General features: G+C 42.7%; 1 protein-coding gene across 2 annotated transcripts in view; it reads left to right on the forward strand.

The window, feature by feature from the left end:
- Window positions 1–12879, forward strand: part of Arhgap26 (Rho GTPase activating protein 26) — a 382948-nt gene that overhangs the window by 220813 nt on the left and 149256 nt on the right. For both annotated transcript variants that reach the window (XM_051163712.1, XM_051163713.1), the window contains exons 13-14: window positions 7541–7606; window positions 10626–10700. In XM_051163712.1, coding sequence (XP_051019669.1) covers window positions 7541–7606; window positions 10626–10700 — 141 coding nt within the window. The remainder of the gene's footprint in view (window positions 1–7540; window positions 7607–10625; window positions 10701–12879) is intronic.

The raw sequence follows: 12879 nt of genomic DNA on the forward strand, positions 1-12879 counted from the left end.
CTCATTTATGTAGGTAGTTAGCTCCAAGAAATATTTGTGAGCTTCTTGGAATCATTCCATATACCACAGTGACAGAAGCTCATATTACATATTAAGACCCATCATTGGTGGCGCCTTCCTATCCTGCAGGGAAAACAGTAGTGTGGATGCGGGCAGTTGGTTGTGTTGGTAATGGTTTTTGTCTCTGGCCATGATAGTTTGAGGTGCTAGGTGCTTTCCAAAGGGTTCTTCCATTTACCAAAGCACTGTGTTTAGGAGAGGGCCTAAGGTCTGTGTGGCACGTGTACCCTACTGCTCTTGACCCCTGGAACTGACACTGCTACTAGAAGAGACAGAGCAGGATCCAGAAACCCGTCACCCAGCTCTCCACCCTTTCTGGCTGTTGAGTGAATTCACCCAGAAAGTAGTATAGAAGACAAGGAGCTCCGGCGTCAGACTCGGTTAAAACCATGGTCCCGGTCCTTACTGACTCAGCCACCTTACAAAAAGGTCCTTAATGACTGAGCCTAAGTCTCCTGTGTGAGAAATAAGAACACGAAGAGGATGATATGATGCTTTTAGTGCATAGCCCCAAGCAGTGTAGTCTGTCTTGCTAAGTGGTGGCTACTGTTAGCATTGTTGTTACCACTTAGCCTTGTGAGCCTGGGTTTTCTCATCATTAAAGTTTAGCAGAGATGTTGGGAAAATCAAATCAGCCATAGTTTATTAATTTATTTTCTAAAACTGTAATGTATTATCCCTCATTAGTGTGAAAGCACAGAAAACAGTTATTAGCAGGAAGAGGAGCAATATTTACCCAGTGGAATTATCATGAGAGCCAACGTGAACTTGGGCATGAAAATTTTCACCTGCTGCTAAGTTTGATTGCATGTAATAACATATAGTGTTGATGGTATTGCGACTCGTCAGTATTTGTTTAGCCCCAAGTAAGTCTCAGTTGCTGTCCATTTCAGTTGACTCTCATGACACTTGGTGAGTTGTCCTCACTCTGCAGACAGGAAGATGAATGGTTTAGGGATGAACCACCTCAAGGAAGCTAACCATTCAGCCAAAGGCAACAGAGACAGAACTCCACCCTAGGCCTGCTTGGCATTAACGCTCCTCATTCAGGAGCTCTTTGCGCTCTACACTGCTTCAGTGTATGCGATTCCGTAAGTGTTCAAGTTGGTTTGCGTTTTTTGAATGCATGCTGGTCAGGGAGTAGAGATAAGTACAGCTTTGGCTATAGGGGCCAGGGAACAGGAAGGGGTTCTGGTGGCTTGCTTAGAGTTTATATCTCAATGATTGAGAACGATTTTGCCAGTATTCCCTAGGTCCCAATGGAAGATTCTGATAGCTCCTCTTATAGGGCTAACAGCCCAGGGGGCTCTGGGCCCGGGGTCTCCATGTGATTTCAGAAGGGGCAATAAGCCCCATGATTTCCCCTCTGAATGTGTGAGTCCCACCCCCCCCCCGCCCCCGACAGTTGTTCTCTCTGTTGCATAGTTGGACCAATGTGGGTTTTATTTTTCCTATCCTTCCTCGCTCTCTCTCTTTTTTTAAGGTGTGTGTGTGTGTGTGTGTGTGTGTGTGTGTGTGTGTGTGTGTGTGTGTGTGTGTCTTGTAGTGTTACTTTATATTGATACAGGAAGGAAATAGTAGGATCAGGGCATTTTTTAACTAACCTTTATAGCCTCTCAGAAAATGAAAAAGCCAAAGACATGAAGCTTCGATAACCCTCTACTGTCATAGGCTTATTACTTGAACTGTAAATGTCATAGGCTTATTACTTGAACTGTAAATGGTCAGTTTGACTGTGCCATCCCCCCCACCCCCCCGCAGCTCTCCAGGACTTGTTGCTAGCTTACCTAACATGAGTCCTCTCCTTTTTCTCATTTCATGTTCACCACTATGGCACACGGTAACAGATACAGTAGTGAATGAAATTAATAACTAGAGATATTTATGAACCATTGTCTTCACGATTGCATATTTTAATTTGGTATTTGCCATTATTTTTTACAGTCACACAAACAAATATAAGCTTGACAGCTGTGCTGTCTATTCTGACGGAGGTTGATGAGACACAATGGGTATTCAGCTAGGAGGGAAGATTAAGGAGCCTTTTTGGAGGACTTTATACTTGCGGAGAGTTCTGTATTAACTGGGCCAAGCAACTTAGGCTAGACTTTTTGCTTATGCAAAGGCTAGATAATGTGGTTAATAATGAGATGCTCAAAGAAAGCCAGTGTGGTAAGGTCCTGAGAGCTAGGGGAGTGGCACCTCAGGAGACTGGAGAAGCAAGCTGGGGCTGGGCCATAAGGCCCTGCTGGTTCATGTTCAGGATTTGGGTCACCTCGTGAACAGTGTTGACACTATCCTTGACACATAAGAGTAAGAGTAAGAGTGATAGCAGTTCCTTAAAGCGAGAAATGGGCCGAGGATGATTTGGGTTTTTTGTTTGTTTGTTTGTTTTGTTTGTTATTGTTTGAAAACCTAAAACAATGGGTCTGGCTCATAGATGGATAACAATGCTTTTGCACCGAGGTGAGTTGTTCGACTAGAGGTTATGTGGTATTAAACCTAATGGGTGCATTGGCTCAGGACAGATTGATGCTGTAAATGTAAGCGATCATGTGCATCCTTTGAGAGAAGGAATGGATATCACCTGTTTTAGAATCAATTGGACAAGCCAGGGTTGGGAAGAGCTTGACAGAGTGTGCCACTGACAGATTGTAAGTAGGGAGGCAACATGGTTTGTTGTTGTTGCTGTTTGTTTGTTTGCTGTTACAAATGGGGACAGCAAGGTAGTGGAAAGGTAGTGGAATCAAGAAGGAATATGAAGAGGCTAGCTCAGCGGTTGCTGCAGTTGCCCTGGCAGCCCAGATAGCAGAGGGGGAGATTGCTATGGATTGTATGAAATGCACTACTGCCCCTGTATGCTCTCTGGTCCCAAGCTCAGCAGTAGTTTCCATTTTTTGGTTCCCAAAGGAGGAGAATTCACATTGGGACACAGGCTGAGTACATCAATAACCACGTTTTACTTCTGCCCCTAAGAAAGTAAAAATTAGAATACTTCATCCAGAGTAGAGAACACACCAATCTGTATAGCAGCCTCAAAGGGCTGTGTCTAGAGTCTTAGCCACCTCTGTTGTGGTGTGGGCTGTTCTATTAGTCAGAAGCCTTCTTAGGATCTGTCCTTTTCCACGTTCATTCTGTTAGGTGGTTGTATTAGATGTTAGAATATGTTTAAAGATGTAACTACTCAAAGTTGAGAAGTTTACTAGGAGAAAGGGCAACAGTGCCTTGCGTGTGCTCCTGGGACTTCTTTCAGAGGAGAGAGAAGAGCCTGCTGAGACCGCCTTAGTGGGTTTTCCCATCCCTGTGCTTCCTTTTCTCAGGCCAGCTTGGGCATCTCATACTCCATGGCATGCCCTCTTGTTTACTCAGGGTTTGAACTTCACCATTACTTTTCATTGTGTTGGAACCAAGACAGGGATGATGGAGGGACCTAGACAAAATTGAGAAATGTTAGGAGAGAATGGTGGGAAGTTTGGTGATGTGTTGGATGTGTAAGGAAGGCAGAAAGTAAGAGAGATGTTCTTGATTTTGTTAAGAGTTGTCATGTAAGTTCACACACTGTCACCACCACCACCAACTGCATAGTTCTTTTAGAGATAAGAGGATGTTATCTCAGATGAGGACCCAGAAGGTTGCATCAGTGGTTTTTTAATTTTTATTTTTTTATTCATAGTACAGCAGTGGTAGTTATGGTAAAACTGTGTCTTTTTATCTGGACTGCTTCAGTTTCTACCTTTTAAGCAAGAGAAGGAATTGATTGTACCTTATCTGGTATTGTTCTTATCATCGCACTGTGAGTCACCTGCATCCTCCTCCTCCTGGAGTTCATATTGGTTCAGTAACCCAAACCCATACCACTGTCAGGTACCCTTCAGGGTTTGCTCTGAGAAGCTCTGAGCTGACTGAGCATGTTTTCCCATCCTGCAGTACTTCTATAGAGTGGAGTTGTAAGACTCAGTCTCCTTTCTTTCTCTGAAAAGGAGAGATAAACAGGGCTTCAAAGTTGGGATGAAAGTTTGGATGGCTGCACCTTTATAACTTGGAAGGTCAGCCTGTGCCTTCTGTGTGCGCTCTGCCAACATTAATTATAATACATCAGTGTGGGCTGCTGATGTAAACCTGGGCCCAGGGAACTTGAGCCTAAGGAGGGGTGAGACGCTAAGTTTTAACTGCATCACAGGATGCTGAGCCTGGGAGCCACAGGTCCTACATCAACTCATGGCAAGTCAAAATAAGGGACTAATACAGACCTAGTAGATATTTAATGAGAGATTATTTCTGGCGATTATAAGGATACAGAAATTGCAAATAGATCCCTGACCTTTTTGAGCCTTGGCTCAGTGAATGAGCTGAATCACCTGCTCAAGGGGATTAAGGACAGCCGCATCCATCTGGCTGGCTACTTTCTCAGTCATTTGCAAACTCGGCTCCGGTGATGTTGTTCCAGACCTTTTTTTTTTTTTTAATTTTTTCCCTTTTTTATTATTAATTTATTCATATTACATCTCAGTTGTTAGCCCATCCCTTGTATCTTCCCATTCCTCCCTCCCTCCCGCTTCCCCCCTACTCCCCTCCCCTATTATGTCTGTGACTGAGGGGGACCCCCTCCCCCTGTATATGCTCATAGGGTATCAAGTCTCTTCTTGGTGACCTATTATCCTTCCTCTGAGTGCCACCAGGCATCCCCATCCAAGGGACATGGTCAAATATGGGGCACCAGAGTTTGTGTGAAAGTCAGATCTTCTTCTCCTCTTAACGGTGGAGAATGTCCTGTCAATCGGCTAGTCTGGGGGCTGGGTAGGGGTTCGAAGTTTACTGCCTATATTTTCCTTGGCTGGTGCCATAGTTTGAGGAGGACCCCTGGGCCCAGACCCGCCTGTAGTTTTCCAGGACCCTCTGGATCCTTCTATTTCCTCATTCTCCCAGGCTTCTCACACCTAAAGTCTCAATAGGATGTCCTCCCCTCTGTCCCACTTTCCTGGTAGGCAATGTTTAACTGTGGTACATTTATACTATGGAATACTACTCAGCTATTAAAAACAAGGAATTTCCGAAATTTGTGGACAAATAGATTGAACTAGAAATTATCATAATGAGTGAGTTCACCCAGAAGCAAAAAGAGTTAAATGGTATATACTCACTTATATCGAGACACTAGTCCAAGGGGTACGTCCCCATGAAAAACGCTCCAGACCTTTTAATGGGAACTCGCTTTGCAGACTCCATCTCAGTTGCTTAGGTTATGAACCCACTGGGCCAACATCAGAAGTGATGTTCTGCTTATGTATACAGCGGAATCCCTGTCTCATTAGCAATACTTAGTCCAAGTTAAATAGTATGCAGTTGTTAATAATTAGTAACCCCATCATGATGTCAGCAGGAGATTCAAGTTGATGAGAGTAGAAGTCAAACTGTGTATTTGTGTGTGTGTGTGTGTGTGTGTGTGTGTGTGTGTGTGTGTGTGTGCACATGTGTGTAAGGGAAGTGGACAGGACAGAGGGACAGATGGAAAAGTGCAGGGAAGTAACACTGCAATAACATGTATCAGCTCTAGTTTAGAAGTTCAGGACAATGGTTGGTAAACTGTATTTTAGGAATTCTTGTTTCTTAACATAATTTTATCTTTTTACAAAAACAAAGTAGTTAACACAACATACATCTCTGCCTTAGCAGAGTTATCATGTAATAAACTAGGCTTAACAGAGTTATCTTGAGCTCCTGTTTGCTCTACAGCAGGTAAATGCTATGTACATATGACAACTAAAATACACTGATAAATATATTATCTGTATGAACTGTAAGGATTTTTAGTTTAACATCAGTATAAAGGGGATTTGCTTGCTTTTTAACAAATTGAAGAAATTGCACCAACATAGGGAAAACCAATCCGAACATTGAGTGGGATCTTTGCCATTTTCAAAAAACAAATCATAGTTAATATAACTTGGTAGAATTTAAGTTTTTGGATATATCAGGAAAGTTCCTTTGCATTTTTTCTCACATTACCACTTGCCTAGAGATGAGTCTCACTTCCTAGTTGACCTGGTGGGTCATCTAAGCTCTGGGACTTTCTCTCTCAGTTGCCAAGTTCTTTCCACTTTTCTGAAACTTTTGTTGATGTTTCTGGGGTAAGGAAGTGGTTTTTGTCCAAGATGAAGCTCATCTGTGTTTAGAAGGAAACAGTGTTCACAAGCCTCCTCTTAAAACATCCAAGTTCGGAAGAATCTGTATCAACAGCTCCCAGAGTTCAGTGCACAATAGTGGTTCCTTTTCCTCAGACTTCTGACGACGCTTTGAAAAGATACTCTGAAACACTTCTCTAAAATTAAGTAAAGGGTTCTGCTGAGAACAGGATGACAGTCATAAATGTTTTGGGAAGTTTTTAAGCACAAATAGATAATTCCCTGCCCAACCCATACTTTCCTAGTGGCTGCATTCTGAGCACTTCACGAAAGAATAAGAAGTGTGATCTGCACATGGAAAGGTGCTCAGTGTTCTTAGTCATCTGATGCAAAACAAAACCACAACAAGAAAGCTCCCACACCACCGGAGAGGCTGTAATGAAAAGAGACAGTAACTAATGTCCAAGGTGATCAAACAGACTCACTCCTTCGTGAATTGTATTTGTGGATATCCAAAGCTTGGGGCCGAGTTTTGTGGATGTCTGTCCTCTTACTGTGACTTAGAAACTAGTTTTCCCTGGGAAAATTGTTCCTGTGGGTTGTTTCATGTTCTGAGTGGCATCAGAAGGCACAGGAGCAGAGAGAAGACCTGTTGCAGTGCTGATGTGCTGCAGAGAGGGGCTCTAATGCTTCTGGGGCTCTACCTCAGGGAGCTTCGTGGTTCTCAGCTGCCTCAGTGTTCCTCTGGTCACTTTTCTTTCTTTCATTTCCCACTTGATTTTCTGGATTTTCTAGTTACCAGAACAGAATTATCTTTAAATTCAAAGTCATATTTAAAGCAGTTTGGCGATCTGGCCCCTGGAACGTGTCTCTACATGTTAACTTGGCAACTTTGGTCATATTTAGCTTTTCTAAGCCTCAGTTTTTTCCACCTGTAACATGGGGCTGATACCACTATCATTCAGGAAGATTTGCTGCCAGTGCAAGAGGTGATCTAGGTAAAGCACTCGCCTACTTTTCCGGGGCCCTTCACATTTGCTTTATACATGGCTGCAAGCAACTATTCCTGTGACTCAAAGTGGAAGGTGTCTGTCCCTCTGTGCTGCCATTTCTTAATAGAAACTGAGGATAGTGCCAAAGTTACTGTGAGAACTAACCAAGATAGTACATTCATAGAGTGGGCTCTTTGTCAGTATTACCTATTTCTGAATTATTATTTTACTTGTATTTCTTTGTCTTTGCATGAGAAAGGGAAGAGCTCCTGTGACCACACCATGGGGTCGGTTCCCAGTGTACGCACCTTACACTGAGCTGACTTGCACAGGCAAGGCCTGACTGCACTTCTCTTGTTCTTTCAGTGGCACAGTTGGACAGCATCGGCTTCAGCATAATAAAGAAATGCATCCATGCAGTGGAAACCAGAGGTAAAGTGGTCTACCAGATGGACAGATGGCGTTGTTCTCATGGAAGATCACATATCTGTGAGGCAGCAGACCTGTTAACCTGCTGTTTCTGACTTTAAGTAACTCATTAACTCCCCTGTGGCCACTATTGGTGTTTTTGCTGGTCACATTGGTCTGAAGGAGGAGTTCTCCACCTGTTTCATGTCACCCACATCTCTGTTTGATCACAAGCATGTCTTATATGTATACAAATAGAATTCTTAGGCCTATGGAAACCAGTTTTGAAACCCAGTTATTATTAAAATAATTGAAAATATAGCTGAAGTAGAGCGGCAGATACGCTTCTGTGTTAAGAAGTTTGTTCAAACTTATAGTGGTAGGTTCCATAACCAGCATAATCTGGAAATTGCAGCATTCTGTAATAGTGTAAAGAGTTAGGAAAATACAGTGAGTTTCAGACCATGCTGCAGGCATTGCTAGTACCACTGGGATTTGGCATCCGTAAGGGAGGGAAGTGTGCAATGCCACTGACAGTGAAAATAAGGCTCTTTTCCCATCCACTCCATAGATCCCTGGAATCTATCCAGGGGTTATCGCAGAGTCTGTGGGCACCAGGGAAGGATCTCTGCTCTACAGACCTGGATCTGAGAACTATCAAGGACAGAGAAGGAAGGGCTTTGCAGGACATGAAAGGAGAGGTTGGTTTATTGCAGTCTACCACAAACCAGAGTCCTTAGTTCTGGCATCACACAGTTTTAAGTGCTGGATCCATTGTGGCCCTGAGAAAAGCTGTTAGCCATCTCTCCACTCAGCTTGATCAAAACCAAGATACTAAGCCTATTTAATTTTCAGCATTCTACCTACTTGCACCTTTATTTTTTGAAAGGAATTCTGACTTTTAAAGAAGAATTGTAACCTTACCAGTGAATAAATAGAAAGGGAGGGGGGATACACACACATGCACCCACGCATGCGTGCACACACGCACATGCGTGCACCCACATGCATGTGTACAGGTGGGATACAGTAGAATATCTTGAGTTCTTATGTCTGTGTGTCCTAATGAGGGTTCTTGTTCCAAAGAAGTTACTTTGACATGTACAAGCATCTGTGTGTTTTGTTTTTTAATGTTTGATTGCTTCTCCTCAACTTCCTTCAACAAAAAATTAAGACAGATAATATGTACCCAGAAAACATCAAGTAGACATGATTGGAAATTGATTTTGGAAAATAAGGATGTTGGTCATGTTGAGCCAAAGTAGTGTTTTATACACAGTGGTGTGTCTAAAATGCAAAATCAGGAATCAATCAAATTTGGCTAAAGCAAGGGTGGTTCACTTGTGCCATAAAGTCTTGTGAATCACTAAAAGTAGAAATGTTTTTGACATCTCATATTTACATTTATTAAGTGAAAAATACAACTTAAAAAGAATGGCTCTCCTGCTTGAGCCCATTCTATGGTGCTCCTGAGAGGACATCCTCTGCACAGGTCTCAGTGTGGCACTAGTGGCTCTCTGCTCTCTTTTAATTTCCTCTTTTGCTACTCTGTTTGCCTTTGCTGTAATTCCTAAGTTTTTAAAGGGCTTATATTTTAAGGAAATTTTAGAGAGGCGTATTTTTTTCTTTATTATTTTAAAGGGAAAGGATAAAATCACTGTGTTCACCTGTAATCCTGCTGTTCAGGAGGCAGGAATTGCACAAGGCCATCCTGAGTGACAAGAGTGAGGCACTGTCTCAAAATGAGAAGAATTAGAAAGGGCAGGAGAATAGGGTAGGCAAAGGTGGAAGCACATACATCCATACACAGCTTAAGGTGGGCTGTGTGTCCATCCATCTGAGCAGCCCGAACCAAGAGGAAAACCTCTTCAGCTAAAACTCTCCTCAGGGTCTATGATCACTGTAAACCTGCAGCTTGTGAACCTCGTAGGCCACCGTAAGAAGTTCTGAATATTATGTACACCTAAGAACTCATTGGAATGTCTTAAGAGAGGTAGTATGAACTAGCTCTCACAGTAAGAAGCTCACGGGGGAACTATAGAAGGAGCACACAAGCTCCTGAGAGGTACCAGGTGTGATGGACTTGGGCCAGCAAGAGGAAAGCCATTTTTAATCCCTCACTCTAAATTGTTCTTTGTTGGAGCTCAGGAGATAGATCATTAATAACACATGAGGCCTTGGGTTTGATCCCCCAAGTAAATATGCTGGGCATGGTGACAGACATTTGTAATCTCAATCCTGGGAAAGCAGAAACAGGAAGCTCCATGGGCCTCACTGACCACCCAGTGATGCCACGTTGATGAACTATAGGCCAATGAAAGAACCAGCCTTAAAGGAAGCAGATGGCATTCCCAAGAATCTGAGGTTGTCCTGGGCACCATGTGCATGTGCATACATGTGGACCCACACACATGAATAGACATAGACCACATGCATTCACCCGGGCATGCAGATCTTCTCTTGTAAGTGACACGGTGGCACTCTAATTCACACACTTAAGTGAACAGAAGTTCTGTCTTCAAGTATTGCACAGTAAACACCTTTGCTCTAACTGTGATGGATTTTCTGATTTCTCAGTCTTGACTAACATTCCTTAAGATGGAAAACATACTTACAGTTTAGTATTTTTATGCTATGTGTAAAAATAGATGGAAAGTGATTTATCATTTTATGTGAATGAATTTTTTAGTCATGCTACTTTGTACTTTTGAATGTAAGAAATGGTTAAATATTACAATCTTAAAATAATGCATTTTTGCATCTTTAAAAATCTTCATCTGTTGCCTTTGGCAAGAGGAAGGGAAGTCTACTAATGACCTGGGTAAGGTGAGGGCTGGAGTGTACGGCACACCCGTGAATCCTAGACAGCTGTGCCAAATCCCACTCCTTTGCTAAAAGCTGAGCTGAGTGGCAGGGACTTTAATTACAGCAGCTTTTAGAAGGACAGAGAAAATGAAGGAAAACTAGGAGAGCGTTTAGCCTTGTGGGCCTGACTCGTGTTCTGATGTTCACCTAATTAAGTCATCGTCTTTTCTCTTCTCAGGGATCAATGAACAAGGACTCTACCGAATCGTGGGGGTCAACTCCAGAGTGCAGAAGCTGCTGAGTGTCTTGATGGGTTAGTGCAGCAGTGGCTTTCTCTTGGGCAGCCTACTCAAGGTCTCCTGGTTTCTAGGTAGCCTTAGAGGGAGGAATCAGGGTATGCAGGTGCTGCCGATGCCCAGTAATCTGCCCTGCTTGCTAGTAGTGGCTCTGGGCATTAACAAGAGAGGCTCTGATCAGGCCTTCGGGAGACTGAAGGAAACCAGCAGGGCAAGCATTAATTCAGTCTTCAGACTCAGCACCCCAGTCCAAGCAGCACCTCATCACGTGACTGCTATGTCCTACTCTGTCTTTAATACCTCATGACTCCTCTGGCCTCTTTTGAGGCAGGTATCCAGTAGGACACACCTCATGTCCAAGAAAGGGCATCTTTTCCGCCTGTGAGGACCTCAGGGCTGCATGTTCCTGATACTGAGGTTACTATGTAGCTCAGATAAAATGCATATATGCAGATAAGACCCAGGATCCCTCCTGCTTCTAGATTTCACGCCTTCACTTGATCCTCTTTCCCTGGCTGATGTATAAATAGAAAGCCACTACCTCCAAATGTGCAGTGTTTGAATCAAAATCCATGAGACGAAGTTGCCTAGGCTGCAGATAGCCTGTATTTTTAGCTGTGCAGCCAGCCTCAGCGAGTCACATGGATCTAAATGGCAAACCGATCAGATTTCATACACCAGTGCCTGCTGTCCATGTCCACAAAAGCCCTAGCCTGGTGCTTGGGAAGACCAACTCTCGTTCATGCCTCTAACTTGGCATTTTAGGCAAGGGCCTTTATCTTGTGTTTGTCACTTCTTCTGTCGTCCCAGTTTCTGAAAATAGCTTTCATATGTGCAGAAATCCATTCCTTTATATGGGCCAGAATGAGCTACTTGCTGCTGTGGTCAAAACTCCACGGTGTTAGGAGTTACACCAAGGCCTGCTATTTGAGACCACAGCGTCTAGGAGGCGCTTCTACATTTGCTTTCCACTTTTAAATTCAGATGTGGGATACAGTTCATTTTTTACATTAATTTTTTAAATGTTTTTGAGATAATTGTGAGAGACACATGTGCTGTAAGAAACAAGGGATCTTTCTTACCCTTGACCCAATTTCCTTCAATGATAGCATTTTACCAGGCTTCATTTCAATATGACAGAGAACATACTGACATGGATATAGTCAAAGCACAAAGTGTCTCCACCCCACTGAATGGCCTTGTGATACCTTTTGTTTACTCCCTGCCTTACCTCCTCACACATAGTCCCTAACCAGTCCTTGGTGACCAGTAGTCTTATTATTTTTTAAATTTTCTTCTTTTAACTTTGTCATTTTGAAATTACTTGTTATATATGTGGAATAATAGAATGTGTAAGTTTGGGAGTTGAGTCTCTTTTTTTAGTAAGCTTAATTATTTCCAGAATTGAGAAACTTGTATGTATCATTACTTGTTAATTTCTTTTTAACTATTGCGTAGTATTCCACTGTCTGAGCATACCACAGTCTCGTCATTCATTTGCTGCAGTACTTCTGGGTTGTGTTCTCTTTTACACTCATATTAGTAAAGCTGCTGTAGATATTTGAATAGTGAATTTTTATGTGAGCATATGTTTGTTCTCATAGAACAAGTGCCCAAGAGTTCTATGGTTGGGCCATATGGTGATATGGCTTAATTTGGAGAAATTCTAATATAAGGAAGAATTAAGAGCATAGCAGGTGTCAGCGTTCAGTCTTCCATTTCTTCTTAGGATCTGGAATGAGTTTCTAGGTGATAGTGATATTAAGGTCTAGAAAGAGCTCCCGCCTCTCTATGAGTCCTAGTAGGGAGGAGATACGCATGCTCCTGAAAGCTGTTAGGTACTCATGTGGTGTTAGTACTTAGTCTGCCCTGAATCTAGAGATGGAATAGTGAAGGAGAGACAAGAACTCAGATTAAGCAAATGTGAGCAATAGTACAGGCAGAGGCAGGCTGTGCAGGGCAGGGGCAGAGCCTATGGATGCCGTGAGATTATTCATTAGTATCTGAGAGAACCATGTGAGCCTGAAAGAGGACAGTTAATGCCAAACAGCTAAGGTGGTCTGTTTTGCTGACAAACCTAAGTACAATGCTAAGGAGTTTAGAGACTTATTTATTTTTTTAATTGCACTGTTAAAAGTTCTAAGTGGTAGAGTCAGGAATATAATTTAGAATAATTCAGAGGAGAAAGGGCATTTG

Source organism: Acomys russatus, chromosome 20 (assembly GCF_903995435.1).
Source record: "Acomys russatus chromosome 20, mAcoRus1.1, whole genome shotgun sequence".
Taxonomy (NCBI): Eukaryota; Metazoa; Chordata; class Mammalia; order Rodentia; family Muridae; genus Acomys; species Acomys russatus.